Source organism: Xenopus laevis, chromosome 3S (genome assembly GCF_017654675.1).
Source record: "Xenopus laevis strain J_2021 chromosome 3S, Xenopus_laevis_v10.1, whole genome shotgun sequence".
Lineage (NCBI taxonomy): Eukaryota > Metazoa > Chordata > Amphibia > Anura > Pipidae > Xenopus > Xenopus laevis.
Window position 1 is genome coordinate 98,608,342 of NC_054376.1, and position 17,474 is coordinate 98,625,815.

Below are 17,474 nucleotides of genomic sequence, written 5' to 3' on the forward strand. Positions count from 1 at the left end.
TTAAATTATAATCAGTAGTGATGAGAAAATCTGCCAAGTTTGGCTTCACTGAAAAATTCACTAGACCATGGAAAAAGTTCTCAAAGAATTCACATAATACATTGAAGTCAGTGGGTGTTTTCTTGCACCATTTTTCACGCAAAAATACATCATAGTGAACGGGGCATTTTCCCAGTGATCTTTATCACGCAAGTAAATGGGTGTTTGTGTTGCTTATTTTTCAGGGGGAATGTTGCAGGTGTTTCATGAAAGTTTACCAATGGCGTTATTTTGCAGTGAATCCATACCTGGCAAAAATTTCACTTATAACTAAGAATCAGTGTTTTTAACTGCAAGAATTTGCCTTCACAGTAGTGTATTGTAAATGTTTCATTCACGGCAAAGCAAATTGCGTTGACAGTAATTAGTGTTGTTAGAATGTTTACAATGTACTGTATGCTCATATTTTATTTAATACATAGTAAAGCATAATCTAAAATACTGTAAGAACATTTTTGCAGCCAGGAATGGTCCATACCCGGCAGGCACTGGATAATGCCAACAATCAGCCTCATCGCTGTGTAAATATATACATAGTAGAGCTGTTACTTATAAAACCTGTTCTACCACCAGGTGACTGATTTACTACAGTACGTGATCCTACCTATATTTACAAACTGTCATTTAGCATATGTTTTATTAGTGAGACAGGGCGACATATTATACAAGGACACACTGTGTTTTCATTTTATTGGAGACAAACAGTGTATTCGGCATGACATGTACTTTTTCAAATGGCACTGATCACATACATCTATAAATGTCACATGACCATTACGCATGCTAGAAATGTTATTGGTTTAGTTGTGACTATATTATAATTCTGGATCATGCATAACTTTAAAGGAAAACCCCAAAATGAATACTTGAGCAACAGTGGCATATTAAAGAATCTTATCAAACTGGAATATATATTTAAGTAAATATTGCCCTTTTACATCTCTTGCCTTGAACCACTATTTCGTGTTGTCTTTGTGCTGCCTCAGAGATCACCTGACCAGAAATACTGCAACTGTAACTTAACAGGATGTAGTGTGGAAGCAAAAGATAGAACTCTGTCTGTTAATTGGCTCATGTGACCTAACAGGTATAATTTGTTTATTATGTTTGTGTGTACCGCGAATCATACCATCCCAGGGGATGGCCCTTACTTTTTAAAATGGCAGTTTTCTATATATGATTACCTAATGGCACATACTATTAAAAAAGTATATTATTATGAAAATGGTTTATTTAAATGAAGCAGGGTTTTACACATGAGCTGTTTTATGCAATATCCTTTTATAGAGATCTACATTGTTTGGAGGGGTATAGTTTTCCTTTAAAGGGCACCTATCACAGCCAAAATCAAACACATATTAACAATCTGACCAGTACAAGCTAAACACGTTTAATCAAACTACATATATAGTTTTTTGAAAAAACTGCAGGTTTTAAAAAAATCCCTTACTTTGTCAAATGGGTTCTTTCACTGAGGGAGGCCATACTGTGACTATAACAGAGACTCTAATATGCAAATTTCAGGAGCATGCTCAGATTGTAACACTGCTTTGAGTATTCTACCCAGAATGCCTTGTTTTAGTAAACTCCTCCACTAGAAGTATCAGGAGATTTCCCTATCTTGTCCCCTGCTGGTGATGTTATTATGCAAATGAAGGGCACACACTAACTTCCAGCAGGTGGCAGCACTACTGAACAGCAGCTAACACAGAGGTTTGGCTGATTTGAAAAAAGCTTAGAAGGGTTGATAAGCAAGCAAGGAATTTCAACTGAACATGTGCGAGATTTCAGAGCTACAGTTGGCTGGGAAGATATAGGTAGGAGGAGCCAGTGAAATCCAAGATGTCTGCCTCAGCTAGAACTGCAGTGGAGATAGGGGAGAAGGTATAGTGAGCTGATCATTTACATTATACAAACAATTCTAACTCTTTTAAAAATCAGATTTCTTGAGCTTTCACATAGTGTATTTACTTAGTAAATTATTTTGGTCATGATTGGTGCCCTTTAAGTATTTTTTTTTTGTCACATACACCATTGTTCAGTTCAGTACATCTTGCAAAGAGGAGGTTTAAGAGAACCTCAGCCTCTAAAATGATCTTGGCTTAATATTGCCTTGTCTAGGGAAATACATATGCCAGTCATAAGAAACTATTCATAAAACTGGATAAAGTATTTTTTTACAGTTTTTTAAACTGCCACATAATTCCGTCGCTCCAATCCGATGTCAGATGAATATTACTGTCACTAATATTTTCACTTTGCCTTGTTTATAATAAAGGTAAACATCTTCTTTAACTACACTAGCAATTACTTTTAGTTGACATCAGCATCATTCTGTTGAAGGGGTAAGAACTGTTTCTCAAAGTGAGAAAGTGAGAAGTCACTATTATATTAATAATACTGATTGAAATACTATGACAACAATCTGCAGTTCGTTCACATTTACTGTATTACTTGTGAACGGTTCTTCTTTCATATAATGAAGGACCATACTAAGCTACTTGTCCCTTGATGTATTAAGGACAGGGATAGTAAACAACGCCTACCTACAGCAAAACATGTTTGACAATCTACCTCAAATTTAGATGGAAACACAGCTTAGTAACACATAATTCAGTTCAGTATACTATTTAGATTTAAATAGATTTAGATTTAAACCCTAACCAAACAAAAGAGACCAAATTGTTGACAAATACATTTAGATTTTTTTCAAAGTTCCAGTGTGGAAGTATATACTATAAATGCTGTTACATTAATCAGTCGATGGCACCTGGGCATTTGCCTGCCATTTTTGAGTACACCACTCTCTGGACTATACATTATATGTGTATCTAGGGAATTTGTGCAAACCCCTTGCTCTTATCTCTGACTTATCCCGGGAAGTAACAGAGACTGGCAAAAAAAGAGAGCCTGGCATAGAGAGCCGCATGGTGGACAGAGAAAGAGGCCAGAGAGCTGCTGGTGGGACCAGAGAGCTGAGAGGCTGCACCAAAAGCATTTATTTGGATCGGGCTGGCACAGGGAAGCCACATACTGTGCCTGGAGAGACAGAGAGTGTGAAAGGAATCCAGACTGGAGGAACAACCAGTAGGAGATTCCTATTTGAGCATCCAAAGGGGCTGGTGATCACACTGTATGACTGAATGTGCTGGACTCGCCTGAAGAGAGCTCTAAAGTATCCAAAGAGGATTTGTGAGTATCCTGTTTAAGGGAACAGTGCTCTAAAGAGCGCTAAAGATACAAAGACACTATTATTGAAAGGACATTAAAGGACTTTGCCTTAGCAAGTTAGTTAGTGAGGTCCTATTGCCACTGGTTAGGAGTGCTGCATGTACTAGTTGGCCATTTATTTTATGATAAACCATTATTCAGTTTAACCAATACTATGTGTGTGTTTTTACTGTATTCCTAGTGGGGCCACCTGTAGGTGCATTCCCGGATCCCACTAGGTGGAGGCACTGCGCTAGTAAGTACCAGGTACCCAGTCTCTCTCCATACCACTGCGGAGTGGCTCAGGTTTGTCCCGTGCTATAAGGTAAGCACCATACATGGTGTGTAACACCGACAAGGAGTGTCGAAAGGGTTATATATAAATATATATATATATATATATATATATATATATAAAACCAAAAATTTATATAGTGTAAGTTATTTAATTTTGGCACTAATGAAAAACATTTTCATTAAAAGGGCAGAAGTAAGGTGCACCTGATTTGTCTTTGTGGTAGACGTCACTTGTTTTGTTTCATGTCCATCATTGTCTTCATGAAACGATTGCTCAGACGGAGGCTTCGCATTTTTCCTTAGTCGTTTTGATTTACATTGTATTTCTGTTAACAAACCTAAAATATTAAATAAATTCAATTATGGATTTGTATAATTTGTGATATCACTGAAAATGATTAAAAATATGTGTATATATATATATATATATATATATATATATATATATATATATATATATATTTATGTGTACAGATTACTGGTGCACACACAAACAATTAGTCAATGCCTGGGTGCTGGTTAAACCATATACATCTATAACATTAAAAAACCAGACTACACAGGAGTTTATTTCTTCAACGTTTCGGCATGTTACTTAAAACGTCTTCAGGAAGTGATGGATTAGGAATAAATGGATTATTTTTTTTCTAACAAGTCCCGTGTAGTGAGTTTTTTTTAATGTTTATATATATATATATATATATATATATATATATATATATATATATATATATATATATATATATATATATATATATATTAAACCCAGAGGGCTAAAATGCCCACACATAAAAACATGGCATCTCAAACCTGTTCAGGTTGCATAAAAGTCAATGGGAACAGTCCCATTGATTTTTGGTTGTGTCAGGGGTTTCGGCCAATTTCATGATGTTTTCAGAGTTTTCGGGTGAAAACTCAGAAAAATTCTTAGATTTCGGGGAAAATTCACGAAAAAATCGTGAAAATCTGAGCTTTTCCCGCAAATCAAATTTTCGGGAAAATGTAATAATAAATAAGCGTTAAAAACCCGAACGGGTTAGATCGGAGTTTGTAGCAGCCGATATTGAGATAAATACTGACCTTGATAAATAACCCCCTAAGACTGCGGGAGTGAGAGGTGAGAGACCAGTTAGTTGTAGTTCGCAATAGTCTAAGCACTAAAAACACAGAAATGTGTTTAAACTTTCATAACCTGCCACATTTTGTAAAATGAACATGGAAATTAGGGTGTGTGGCCACTAAAATGGGCGTGGTCAAACTTTTTTGTCCCTCTTTTTGTTTCCAAAATGTTGGGAGGTATGCAATATGGCATGGCCAAAGATCACCCCCAGTTTGTGTGCTGAATCAGTAGAGATAATGAGCATGTCATTAGTTGTACTTATAAAAGGAGTAGAGGGGGCAGGTTAAGGGGAAGGATTTGTGTTTTCTGATCTCAAAAGTCTGCAGCTACCTGTCAATTTCTACTACATTTTGATTGCAGTTACTCAGTAGCAGTGATCAAATGTTTACGTGTTTCCATGTGACATTGTGTACTTTTGGAAAATTACAGAGACCAAATACTAAAGAATAGAATCTCAGCTATAAGATAAGTGGTGTTAAACATTTCCTGACATACAGAGGCCATTTTATCAGAATGCAAATTTTGTGTAATTTTAGAGTTGTTCTACTACAAACTTACATTTTAAATAAACTTGAATATTTTTTAAATAATCTAAATATAACAATCTCAATTAAAATCATGGACAAAAATGTAATATTAATTCGTGAGTTTACAAAGCTCAAATCGTTTAGAAAAACTCTTATTGAAAAAAATTGCTTACATTTTGCCTAGGACAGCTCCCACTGACTTGAATTTTTTCTTGTGCTTAAGCTTCTAAAATTCTATTTTTTTTTTTGAAACTCTGATTAAAATATGTGAGTTTTAGCTCCCAAAAACGATCAAATTTGAGCACTGATAAATCAGTATTTAAATTTTCACTCTGTGGAATTTTATTGAGAAGAAAGTTGGGAATGGAGGCATATTCAGATGTTGATCTTGCCTTATTCTTACCTGCCTCTTTCTTCTCCATTAAGAGATTTCGTTAAAAAAAAGAAAACTATTCCGGAGATAAGTAAGGATTGGAAGCAGAATGAATACAGGCGACATGGAAGTAAACCCAAATATTGAGCTAGATTTTCTAAAATGTGTATACATTTTTTTTTTATGTTTCAGACGATCTAATAATCCATGGCTGTGATATAAATCTCAAAATCACGAATCCTCTGATTTCAGTAAATCACATTGCCTGGTCTGTTGACCTATTAATAAACTTAGGTATGACTAATGAATTGGTGATCATCTGATTTATTGTGCACTTACATTCAGCAAGCATTCCCATCTGTTTACACTTGCGTAGCCGACACTCTTGGCATTTTCTCCTCATGTACATGTCCATTTCACAGTTCCCACTATTTTTACACTTATAAACTGCATTCTTAGTAATACTCCTACGGAAGAAACCTGCAGATCAAAGAGTTTTAGATTAATACGATGGAAACTGTATCTTGTGGGTTTTTTCAACTTTATTTACAAGTAAAATAACATGATGGGTTTTTCCCCCTTATTTATCAATATAATTTTCCCGAAAATTTCTTGTTCTTGCTCGACAAAAACCCTGAATACCGTAAATTTTTTGATTTGACACTCAAATACTGCAACTTTTTCGGATTTGATGCCCTAATACGGAGACTTTTTTGGATTTGATGTCCAAAATTCGCCTGGCAGTAGAGTGTGAATGACCACTAGCGTCTGTCTCTTTAGCTAGCAAAGTTACGCCTGCGCCCATTAGTAAATCGGCGAAGTGCCTGAAAGCGGTAACGCTGGTGAATCGTCGCCCACGTTAGTCACTTCGTCCTTTAGTAAATCTACCCCTATGCCGTCAATCATATATTGCTTGCACCTCCTCTATGCCTTAGGCATAGAGGCGGGGCAGATAATTACTTGCACTTTCCATTCTGCCATTCCAAGATGTCACGGCACTCCTTACATTGCCCCTCTGTCTTCAACATTTAATTTTGTAGCCAGGGTACAGCATGGGCAATAGGTGCTCCATTTTGATGCATAAACAAGATTTTGGCATGATTTGGCAAGATTTTAACTTGCCTTAATAACAGTGTCCACAAAATGGCTGCTGCCTGTTTGATTTGATTGTTATTTACAATATGAAAAGAAAGAAGTTTGAAATCATGTATATAGTGTAAGTGAAGTTTATTTTGCTTGACTAACATCATAAAAAAGGATTTGGAATTATTTTTTAGGGTGACAGGTCCCCTTTAATCACCATTTTTTTTCCTAATACCTTAGTTCATTGAGTTACTTTTTTATTACTAAAAATATGTTTTACTGGATAAAGGCGGAATCTACTAGCTGAATTAAAAAATCTAGACAACTGATAGGCTGCCCTGTAATGATCAGTAGGGATAATATTCCAGCTACAACTGATTAGGAGCTTGATATCTGAGCTAAAGAAACTGTATTGCAGGATACTTATTGTACATGGATCGAGTCAGTTGATGTAGCCATACAAATAAATGTAAACAACTACTGCTGAGTCAGTTTTTGTTTCTAGCAAAAGCATATCTAGCACAACCACATCAGTTCATATACTATGGCGTCCAGAAATGTACTTTGTACTTTATTCACTGTGCTCGTATCTCACCCAGCAGCACTGAAATCTCTTCTTATCTGTTCCACAATTGCCAGTACATAGTGTACAGCACTCTGCAAATATTTATAAATCAAAGTAGCAGTTTCCTAGTTGAGCTGCAGTGCAACATAAATACTGTTCTAATCAGAGCTACTGCTGACAGATTCTATAAGCAAAAGCACAAAAAAATCATATTAGAAAGCACAGTGGTTACATTTACAGTGTTGGAAAGGGTTGCTTGAAATATTATGGCTAATTTACTAACATAGGTAGTAAATGTCACAGTGAAGTTACTGTTGCAACCAATTCAAACTTTGCTTTCATTTTCTGACTTGCAGTAACCCAACAAAAACAAACTGCGAGTGGTTTCTACTACGTAAAGCAGGTGTGCAGTTTTGGACAGCCTAGTAAATTAGTCCCACAGGCTGAAATGGAAAACAGTTTCTCTTGTTTGATGCAATAAAATATAATTCCTTTTAAAAAGAAGAAAATTCTTTGTCTTTCACACATTATTTTGTAGTAGTATAATTGCTGAACTAATCATGCGGTGTATAAATAAGGCCCCCCTTATTGTTACAATCATTCCTCTCCAATTTGTTTTTGCGCTATGTTTTTGTGGTTTTCTGTTAAAAGAAAAATCTGTATGGGGCAAAAAAACATGGATTGGAAGGAAGAGATGGTGAATGATTGAGTCTGCTGGGATAGTGCTGTGACTTTTAGTCTATTGCATTGACATGACAACCAAAGTATGCAAATACAGTAACTGCAATACTCCTGTTTATTGTGAAATTATGTTTTTAGGGAGCCAAACTTTTTCATCTTCATAATATGCCATTAAATGTAAGGACCATCAAAGTAATGTCTTTAGAAATACTGCTAGTTTTCTGTTGTAAAAAGGAAGGCATTTGGTAGAAAAATGCATGGCTTTATGAGGCCACATATTTATTTACTGCCCACTGATGTGGTGACTGTATCTGCAGGTGTAAAGCTGTAGAACCAGAGCATGAGATTTACTGTACAAACAAATCACAAGTGGGTTAAGAATGTAATGACATGCACTTAGGCCACAGTAGCAGTTAAAATCACTATAAACTGAAGGTTGTCAGTGACTTTTAATAACAGATAACAAGCTTGGAAGCAGAGTTTATTGGGAAATATTGGTTGCAAAAACATACCTACAAAGGGTAACATTGTTCTGGTAATGTATTAATTATCAGTCACACTCCATCCTTAAAAGAGACATATTGTGTGAAAAACAAGAATGCACCAGTACAGTATACTCTTTTCAATATTAAAGGAAAGTGCTGAAAAAAAGTATGCTTTAGGTTGATTTATTGGAAATTTCTTCAAAAACCCTATGAGTCTCACCAATCTGTTCCACTTCCTGCTGCCTCCTTTCCCAGGCTGTGCATCTCACTGCACTGTAGGATAGGAACCAATCAACAACTAGGCTGACCTGAGAGGGAACTGAAGCAAGTTTTTGCTTGTGTGACTGTGGGGCTATAATTGGCTATTACTCTCCTACTGCTTCTGGCAAGGACATTTAGGACACTCCCATCATTTGAAACTCGGACAGCGACTGTAGCAGATCTATAAGGAGCTCCAATAAAGGGGGCATTTTTAAAGATCATGTTTATTTTTCATCCAAAGTAAAGCACCATGTATTATTCATTATTGCCTACAATAAAGCACCATCCATTATTCATTATTGCCTATAATGTTAGGGGGTCATTTTCACTTATCCTATATGTCTCCTTTAATGTAGGAGCAGTCAGGCTGAAAAGAACTAGGCTAAAAAGGAGGCAATGAGTGTTTTGTAGCGGTTCAGAATCAGATGGATGTCTTATTCAAAATAAAGCATAGATATGTGCACTCTAGTGACCTCAGTGAAGCATCACAATTTCCAGTTGGTTATAGTTATTTGTAACAGTAATTGCTATTGAAAGCAGAATCTGCCTGGATATTTACTTTCTGAGCTACTATGATGTTACTATGACTTATGGTACAAGTGATATTTTGTCACTGTGACATTTCCAGAGATAAGCTGAATCATCAAAAAACTGAGAATAATAGCAGATACCAAGTCAATAGTATATAGTGTATAATATATTGTCATACATTCCACAATTCCCTTCCACTATATCAGCATTATTCAATTTGACTATCATGGTGTAAGGGGCCCGAAGGCACAGCAGTAATAGTTGTGGACCAAAGAGGAGACCAAACCAGGTTCGAAGTACAAAAGGGTTTATCCAGAAGAATCGTCTAGGTACAGGCAAAATATCAGTTCAGGCGGCAATCAAACAGAGACAAGGGAACAGGCAAAGATCGGTACACAGATAATCAGAATATAGAAACACACCCAGGAACACAAGTCAATGGAACCTATAATTGGGCAAGGAAGAAAATGGGAATGGGGTTTAAATAGTCCATGGCTTGGCGCCAAAACGTCGACGCGCTGGCGTCAGACGCAGACGCCAGCATCCCCACGCTGGCGTCCTGACGCCGGCGCCCGATTCTGACGCCGGCGTCCGTTCCGTCGCCGACGACCAATCCCTGAGCGTGAAGATGCCGATGTCACAGGACAGCGCCCAGCAGGAGCCATGCGGTGGAGCAGAAGGTTGCCATCTTGGAAGCCATCTTGGGTGAGTGTAACAGTTTCCATTACAGTACCCCCTTCCCTAGGGGGGGCCTCAGGACCACCGGGACCAGGACGAGAAGGAAACTGCTTGTGGAACCTGCGGACAAGGATGGGAGCATGAACGTCAGAATTCCTCACCCAGGAGCATTCCTCAGGACAGAAACCCTTCCACTCAATGAGGTATTGGAGAGCACCCCTGGAAAAGCGAGAGTCTAAGATTCTGCTAACTTCGAACTCCAAATGATCATTGATGACAACAGGAGCTGTGGAAGAAGAAGAGGGAGAAGAGACTGCAGGCTTAAGGAGAGATACATGAAACACATTAGGGATCCTCGTCTCAGGCGGAAGAAGAAGACGGACAGCCACAGGATTGATGACCTCGATGATGGGAAAGGGACCGATGAACTTGGGACCAAGTTTAGGAGTGGGAATCCTGAGACGAATATTTAGAGTGGACAACCAAACCTTGTCACCAAGAGAGTAAGTTGGAGAAGCAATCCTCTTTTTGTCGGCAAATTTCTTCTGGGAAGAAGCACTCTTTCCAAATTAGCAGCCGTAGCATGCCAGATGGCCATCATATGGGCAGCTTGATCATTGGAGGCAGGAACGTTGGTGAGTAGGAGGTCCTGGGGAAATGCCAAAGGGTTTAAACCAAAAACACAGAAAAATGGAGACTTCTGGGAAGAGGAATGCAGGGAATTGTTGTGGGCAAACTCCGCCCATGGAAGAAGGTCTGACCAGTCATCCTGACACAAGGACACATGACAACGCAGGAACTGCTCCAATGCTTGGTTGACACGTTCGGCGGCCCCATTGGACTGAGGATGGTAAGCGGAAGAAAATTGAAGAGAAATATTCAAGGCTTTGCACAGTGACCTCCAAAACTTAGACAAAAACTGAGGACCACGATCAGACACGATTTCTGCAGGAAAGCCATGGAGGCGGAAAATATGTTTGATGAAGAGTTCAGAAAGTTCCGGAGCAGATGGCAGTTTGCGGAGAGGAGTGAAATGAGCCATCTTACTAAATCTGTCGATCACCACCCAAGAAGAACTTGGAAGATTGACAATAAAGTCCATGGCAAGATGAGTCCAAGGTCTAGAAGGAATGGGTAAAGGCAACAAAAAACCCTTGGGGGGAGAATGTCCAGACTTAGAAACGGCACAGGTGGAACAAGAGGAAACAAAGTCTTTAACATCCTTCCTTAAAGATGGCCACCAGACCAGACGAGACAAAAGTTCAGTAGTCTTTTTAATCCCAGGATGACCGGCCTGTTTGGAATTGTGAGAATGAGACAAAATGGCAAGACGGAACTCAGGAGGAACAAAAGCTAAACCCAGGGGAGTCTCTTCAGGAGCAGAAGCTTGAGCGGAGAGTAACTGAGGAGCACAGGAAGGAAATAAGGCTGCGATAATCTTGGAAGAAGGAACAACAGGTTCGGGGTCCTCAGAGCAAGAATCCTCAGGAATAAAGCTTCTGGATAGTGCATCGGCCTTCTTATTTCTGGAACCAGGGCGAAAAGTAATGACAAAATTAAAACGAGAAAAGAAAAGTGCCCACCTGGCTTGCCGGGGATTGAGGCGTTTGAGGGACTGGATAAATTCGAGATTCTTGTGGTCAGTAAAGATCGTTACCCGGAACAGAAGAACCCTCTAATAAGTGTCTCCATTCTTCCAAGGCCAGCTTAACAGCAAGTAGCTCCCGGTTGCCAACGTCATAGTTCTGTTCAGGGGAAGAAAACTTTTTGGAAAGGAAAGCACACGGATGAAGTTTACCATCAGAAGAAGATCTCTGAGATAGCACAGCTCCAGTACCGATATCCGAGGCGTCAACTTCGATGAAGAAGGGTTGAAGAGGCTCGGGGTGTCTAAGGATTGGAGCGGAGGAAAATGCTTCCTTGAGAGACTTGAAGGCTTCCAAAGCTTGAGGGGGCCAGTGTTGAGGTTTGTTTCCACCACGAATCAAGGCAAGGATTGGAGAAAGTCTGGAAGAAAAGTTTTTAATGAACTGTCTATAGTAATTTGCAAAGCCGACAAACCTTTGAACAGCTTTAATGCTGGTAGGAAGAGGCCAGTCCAGGATTGCAGAGACCTTGGCAGGATCCATCTTGAAGCCTAGAGAAGAAATGATATAGCCAAGAAAAGGGATAGAAGAGACTTCGAAGGTGCATTTTTCCAACTTGGCGTAAAGATTGTTTTTCCTGAGTCTGGATAGTACTTCACGTACTTGGTTGCGATGTTCCTGGAGATCCTTAGAAAAAATAAGAATGTCATCCAAGTAGACGACCACACACTGCCCCAATAAATCTCGAAAAATGTCATTAACAAATTCCTGGAAGACCGCAGGGGCATTACAGAGACCAAAAGGCATGACCAAGTACTCATAATGACCATCACGGGTATTGAAGGCGGTCTTCCACTCGTCCCCCTCACGAATCCGAATGAGGTTAAAGGCCCCACGAAGATCCAACTTAGTAAAGAGACTGGCACCCCTAAGTTGATCAAACAGTTTCAGAAATGAGAGGAAGAGGGTACCTGTTTTTAATGGTGATTTTGTTAAGTCCTCTGTAGTCAATGCAGGGCCGCAAACTACCATCTTTTTTTCAACAAAGAAGAACCCCGCTCCTGCAGGGGAGGTGGAAGGACGAATAAATCCTCTCTGAAGATTCTCCTGGATATAGGACTTCATATCAGAAGTTTCCGAGGGAGAAAGTGGGTAGGTGCGGCCACGAGGAGGCATGGAGCCGGATAAAAGTTCTACAGGGCAGTCGTATGGACGATGAGGTGGAAGATTCTCGGCAGAACTCTTATTAAAGACATCTGCAAATGCTTGATACACAGAGGGAAGTGAAGAGTTTGAAGACACAGAAGAAATTTTAACGACAGGGACAGCAGGTAAACAGTTCTGTAAGCAAAATGGGCTCCACCTGGAAACTTGTGTAGAGGCCCAATCGATAACAGGATTATGGAGACACAACCATGGTAGACCTAGAACAACTGGAGTGGAGGAGCAATCAATAAGAAGAAAGGACAGTCTTTCCAAATGCATAGTGCCCACCTTGAAAGAAAGTCCTTGAGTGGATTGCGAGATTATAGCAGATGACAAGGGACGATCATCAATCGCCAGGACTCGAAGAGGATTCGCCAAAGACTGCAGAGGAATGGAATGGTTTCCAGCGAAGACTCGATCCATGAAATTTCCAGCAGCGCCAGAATCGAGGAAGGCCTGAGAAGAAATCTTTTTGGAACCAAACTGGATCTGCACTGGGAGGAGGAAACGTTGAGCAGAAGAATGGGGAGAACGACAAATCCCACCCAGGTAAGTCTCCCCAAACTTACCTAGGCCTTGGCGTTTCCCGGCTTCACTGGGCATTCATGAGCAAAGTGAGCTTTGCCCCCGCAGTAGAGACATAAACCCACCGCCCTTCTCCGATTCTTCTCCTGTTCGGAAAGACGGGCCCATCCGATCTGCATCGGTTCCTCAGCTGGTAACGAAGAAGAAGCAGAAGCCGCAGGAGTTGGAGAGGGCGAGATGTAAGCAGGATCATAGAGCAAGGGTCTCTGGAAGCGGGGGGCCAGGATAGGCTGAAATCGGGAATTCCTCTTGGAGCGTTCATGGTCTAGTTCGACCTGGAACTCTCTCTGGCGGGTATCAACCTTCACGGCCAAGGCGACCAGGTCCTCCCATCTGGAGGGAATTTCTCGGGACACCAGGTCGTTTTTTATCCGCATGGCCAATCCGTTGTAAAAGGCTGCATGGTAACCGTCGTTGTTCCAAGAAGTCTCCGCCACCAGAGTGCGGAATTCTATGGCATACTCGGAGACTGAGCGGACGCCTTGCTGCAGCTGGAAAAGCCTAGCGGAGGATGCAGTGGCACGACCTGGAGCATCAAACACCGTACGGAGTTCTTGGACAAAGGCCCTGGCGTTGTCAATCAGCGGATCCTCCTTTTCCCAAAAGGGTGATGCCCACTCCAAAGCCTTTCCCTGCAGACGAGTGATTAAATAACCCACTTTTGCACGTTCAGGAACAAACTGACCTGGCAGCAGGGCGAACTGAATCTCGCACTGGTTAATAAAGCCTCTGCACGCTTCTGGATCACCGCTGAAAAGAGGTGGAGCAGGAAGGCGTGGCTCAGAAACCTGAAGCGGAATTGAAATGGCCGGAGCAGGCACAACCGCAGGGGCTGCAGGAGACAGAGCAGTCAGCTTCTCCAGGATCGCTTCAAGGGCCTGGCCAAAATGGGATTGTTGAGCTTCATACGTTTTCATCCGAGAAGCCAATCCACGAATGGCCCCTCCGACATCAAGAGGTGCTTGGGCCTCCTCCGAGGGGTCCATGGCCCAATTATACTGTATTGGGCCCGAAGGCACAGCAGTAATAGTTGTGGACCAAAGAGGAGACCAAACCAGGTTCGAAGTACAAAAGGGTTTATCCAGAAGGATCGTCTAGGTACAGGCAAAATATCAGTTCAGGCGGCAATCAAACGGAGACAAGGGAACAGGCAAAGATCGGTACACAGATAATCAGAATATAGAAACACACCCAGGAACACAAGTCAATGGAACCTATAATTGGGCAAGGAAGAAAAGGGGAATGGGGTTTAAATAGTCCATGGCTTGGCACCAAAACGTCGACGCGCTGGCGTCAGACGCAGACGCCAGCGTCCCCACGCTGGCGTCCTGACGCCGGCGCCCGATTCTGACGCCGGCGTCCGTTCCGTCGCCGACGACCAATCCCTGAGCGTGAAGATGCCGATGTCACAGGACAGCGCCCAGCAGGAGCCATGCGGTGGAGCAGAATGTCGCCATCTTGGAAGCCATCTTGGGTGAGTGTAACAGTTTCCATTACACATGGTAAACAAATCCACAACAATTTCTTGCCTTTGGTCTCAAAGAGTTTTGTTAAAAATAACAACTGAAGTCTTCAGACTTTTTTAGGTTCATCCTATTACAGTGAAACATTTGAGTGGACCCTTTTAGTTCATAACAAGGCTACAGATCTATGACACTATGGGCAGAACAGTGACTCTCCAATCATTGAACAGATATCTGGCATATTTAATATTCTGGATACAAATGTTGTTGGCCCTCGCACACCCTACCTAATAGGCGGAACAAGGATGCCCAGTGGACACAGGTGGAGGCTCGGCCACCTCCCAACATTAGTCCAATAGAGAAATCCCAATGACACACAGGTCTGCTGAAACACTTCAAGTGTTTATTGCGGAGTGCAGTGCAACATTCGGGGCTGACCACTTTGTCAAGCATACGGAACATACAGAGTATTGTGCTTGTCATATTTTGTGCAGATGAATACCCAAGTTTCTACCAATTAATTAGGTATAGTTATTACATTCTTTTACTGTCATTGTGTAGGGTAAGATACATAATATAAATTTTTGAATTTTGCAACAAGATGTTATAAATGCTGTACAGATTAAGTGTGTACTGTTATGGACTTTTTACGTATTTTTTTACCAACATTTTATCAAGTTACATCACTGGTTTTTTTTTATCACTTTATCACTTTTTAACACTCTTTGGACTTTATTCACAAATCATCTTGGCCACATTTTACTTGATGGAACGATGTTGGATTGACGATTGGACAATATTACACTGTCTGTTTTTACTGTTTTTTTTAAAGGTGATTGAGCCTCTAATTGAGGATATCTCCCTCTTCAATTTTCCACTTTACTAATTGGCGAATTAATTTGTGACATGTTTAATTGGATTATTGTGTGTCTATTTATATGCACTACTCTGTATGTTCCATATGCTTGACAAAGGGGTCCACCCCAAAATGTTGCACTGCACTCCGCAAAAAACACTTGGGGGGTTATTTATCAAGCTCCGAATTTATCTCAGTATTTCTAAGATAAACATCTGAGCATCTCCGAATTCCAGAATGGACCTTATTAATCGTTCAAAAAAATAGGTTTGCGTAAACTTTGGACCAAAAAGTCTGAAGTTTTCGGACTATTCCACAAAAACCACATATTTTTTGGAGTTTTCTGACTTTTTTGCCCAAAATCATCGGATATCGGTACTAAGAGCAACGCAAACACTGGGACCTTCCCCATTAATAATACAGGCCCCCGAGAGCCTTGAGATGATTGGTTTTCGGATTCTGAGTTTTCATACCATTGGACTTTAATAAATCACGAAAAATTCAGATTTTTCTTAAGGTCCGAAAAATCAGGATTTTTTGGATTTCAGGTATTCAAAGCTTGGTAAATAATCCCCTTTAAGTGTTTCAGCAGACCTGTGTGCCATTGGGATTTCTCTATTGGAGTATTTAATATTCTGGCATTCATCTCCACATTTAATCGTATTAGGCTGGGGCCCCCCTTCCACTGCACTAGGCCACTTTGGGGGAGACAGGCCCATTGTTTTGGAATCACTGATGTAAGGGTTAAATACTGTCAGGTTTTGCTTAGTATTAACTAGACCGTTATAATGGTTTATGTGCATTGTATGCAGTAAGTGGGAAGCAAACGACAAGCTCTTGTTCTCAAGAAGGGAAATACAGATATTCTAGCAGATGCAAAATAGGCTACTGTAAACTGCAATAGACTGGGTGCGTTAATGTTCTGAATATGCCAGGGCCTTTTTTTGAATGACAGTCTGTGCATGCGTGTGCTTAACCACACCTTTAAATGGTGGTACTATCCCAAACAGGATCATTCAAGAGAACAATGATTTGTTTTAAAGTATTTAAAAAAGTTGTTGTGACACTTTTAAATTAACTTTTAGTATGATGTAGAGAGTCGTATTCTCAGAAGATTTGCAGTTGGTTTACATTGTTTCATCATTTGTGGTTTTCAAGTCAATGAGCTTTTAATTCAGCAGCTCTACAGTTTGCATTTTCAGCAGTTTGGTTGCTAGGATCCAAATTACCCTACCAACCATGCGCTGGTATGAATAAGAGACTGGAATATGAATAGGAGAGGGCCTGGATATTAAGATGAGTAATAGAAAGTATCAATAACAATATATTTGAAGCCTTACAGAACATTTTATTTAGATAGGGTCAGTGACCCTCATTTGAAAGCTGTATAGGAAAAGTAGGCAAATAATTAAAACAACTATGAAAAAAATGAAGGCCAATTGAAAGGCTTAGAATAAGCCATGGTGTAATAAACTAAAAGTTAACTTAAAGGTGAACCACCACTTCAGTTGTTTTCCTTCTCTATCACCAATCCTGCAGACGTTAGATACAATTAGAAATGACCAATGAATTAAACTGTAAAACCAAGCATGTTTGCATGCTTTAGCCTTGTACACTTTACGTCCTCTGTACCTATAAATATATGATTTACCTTTGCCCTACAGTACTGTGAATTATGTAATTGGATAAAAGAGCAAAGCAGATTATATTGCTTCAAAGGTACTGACAAACCAACGTGTGCTTATTTACGGTATCTTGTAACTTGAGTGTGTTGATGGAACCTGCATGATTATTCCATTATCAAATGGGGAAAAACAACAGGAGCTAAATAAAAAGAAAAAATCGAATGTTTACATGTTCACGTTAATATTTGACTTCTTAGACATAGCGATGAGCGAATTTTTTCGTCATGTATGGTTTTGCAGTAA

At 40.1% G+C, this 17,474-nt stretch overlaps 1 protein-coding gene across 3 annotated transcripts in view; it reads right to left on the reverse strand.

Annotated features, from left to right (window-relative positions):
• Positions 1-17,474, reverse strand: part of LOC108712389 (bile acid receptor) — a 47,580-nt gene that overhangs the window by 14,737 nt on the left and 15,369 nt on the right. For all 3 annotated transcript variants that reach the window (XM_041588675.1, XM_041588674.1, XM_041588676.1), the window contains 2 exons: positions 5,906-6,046; positions 3,751-3,884 (listed from right to left, as the gene is read on the reverse strand). In XM_041588675.1, coding sequence (XP_041444609.1) covers positions 3,751-3,884; positions 5,906-6,046 — 275 coding nt within the window. The remainder of the gene's footprint in view (positions 1-3,750; positions 3,885-5,905; positions 6,047-17,474) is intronic.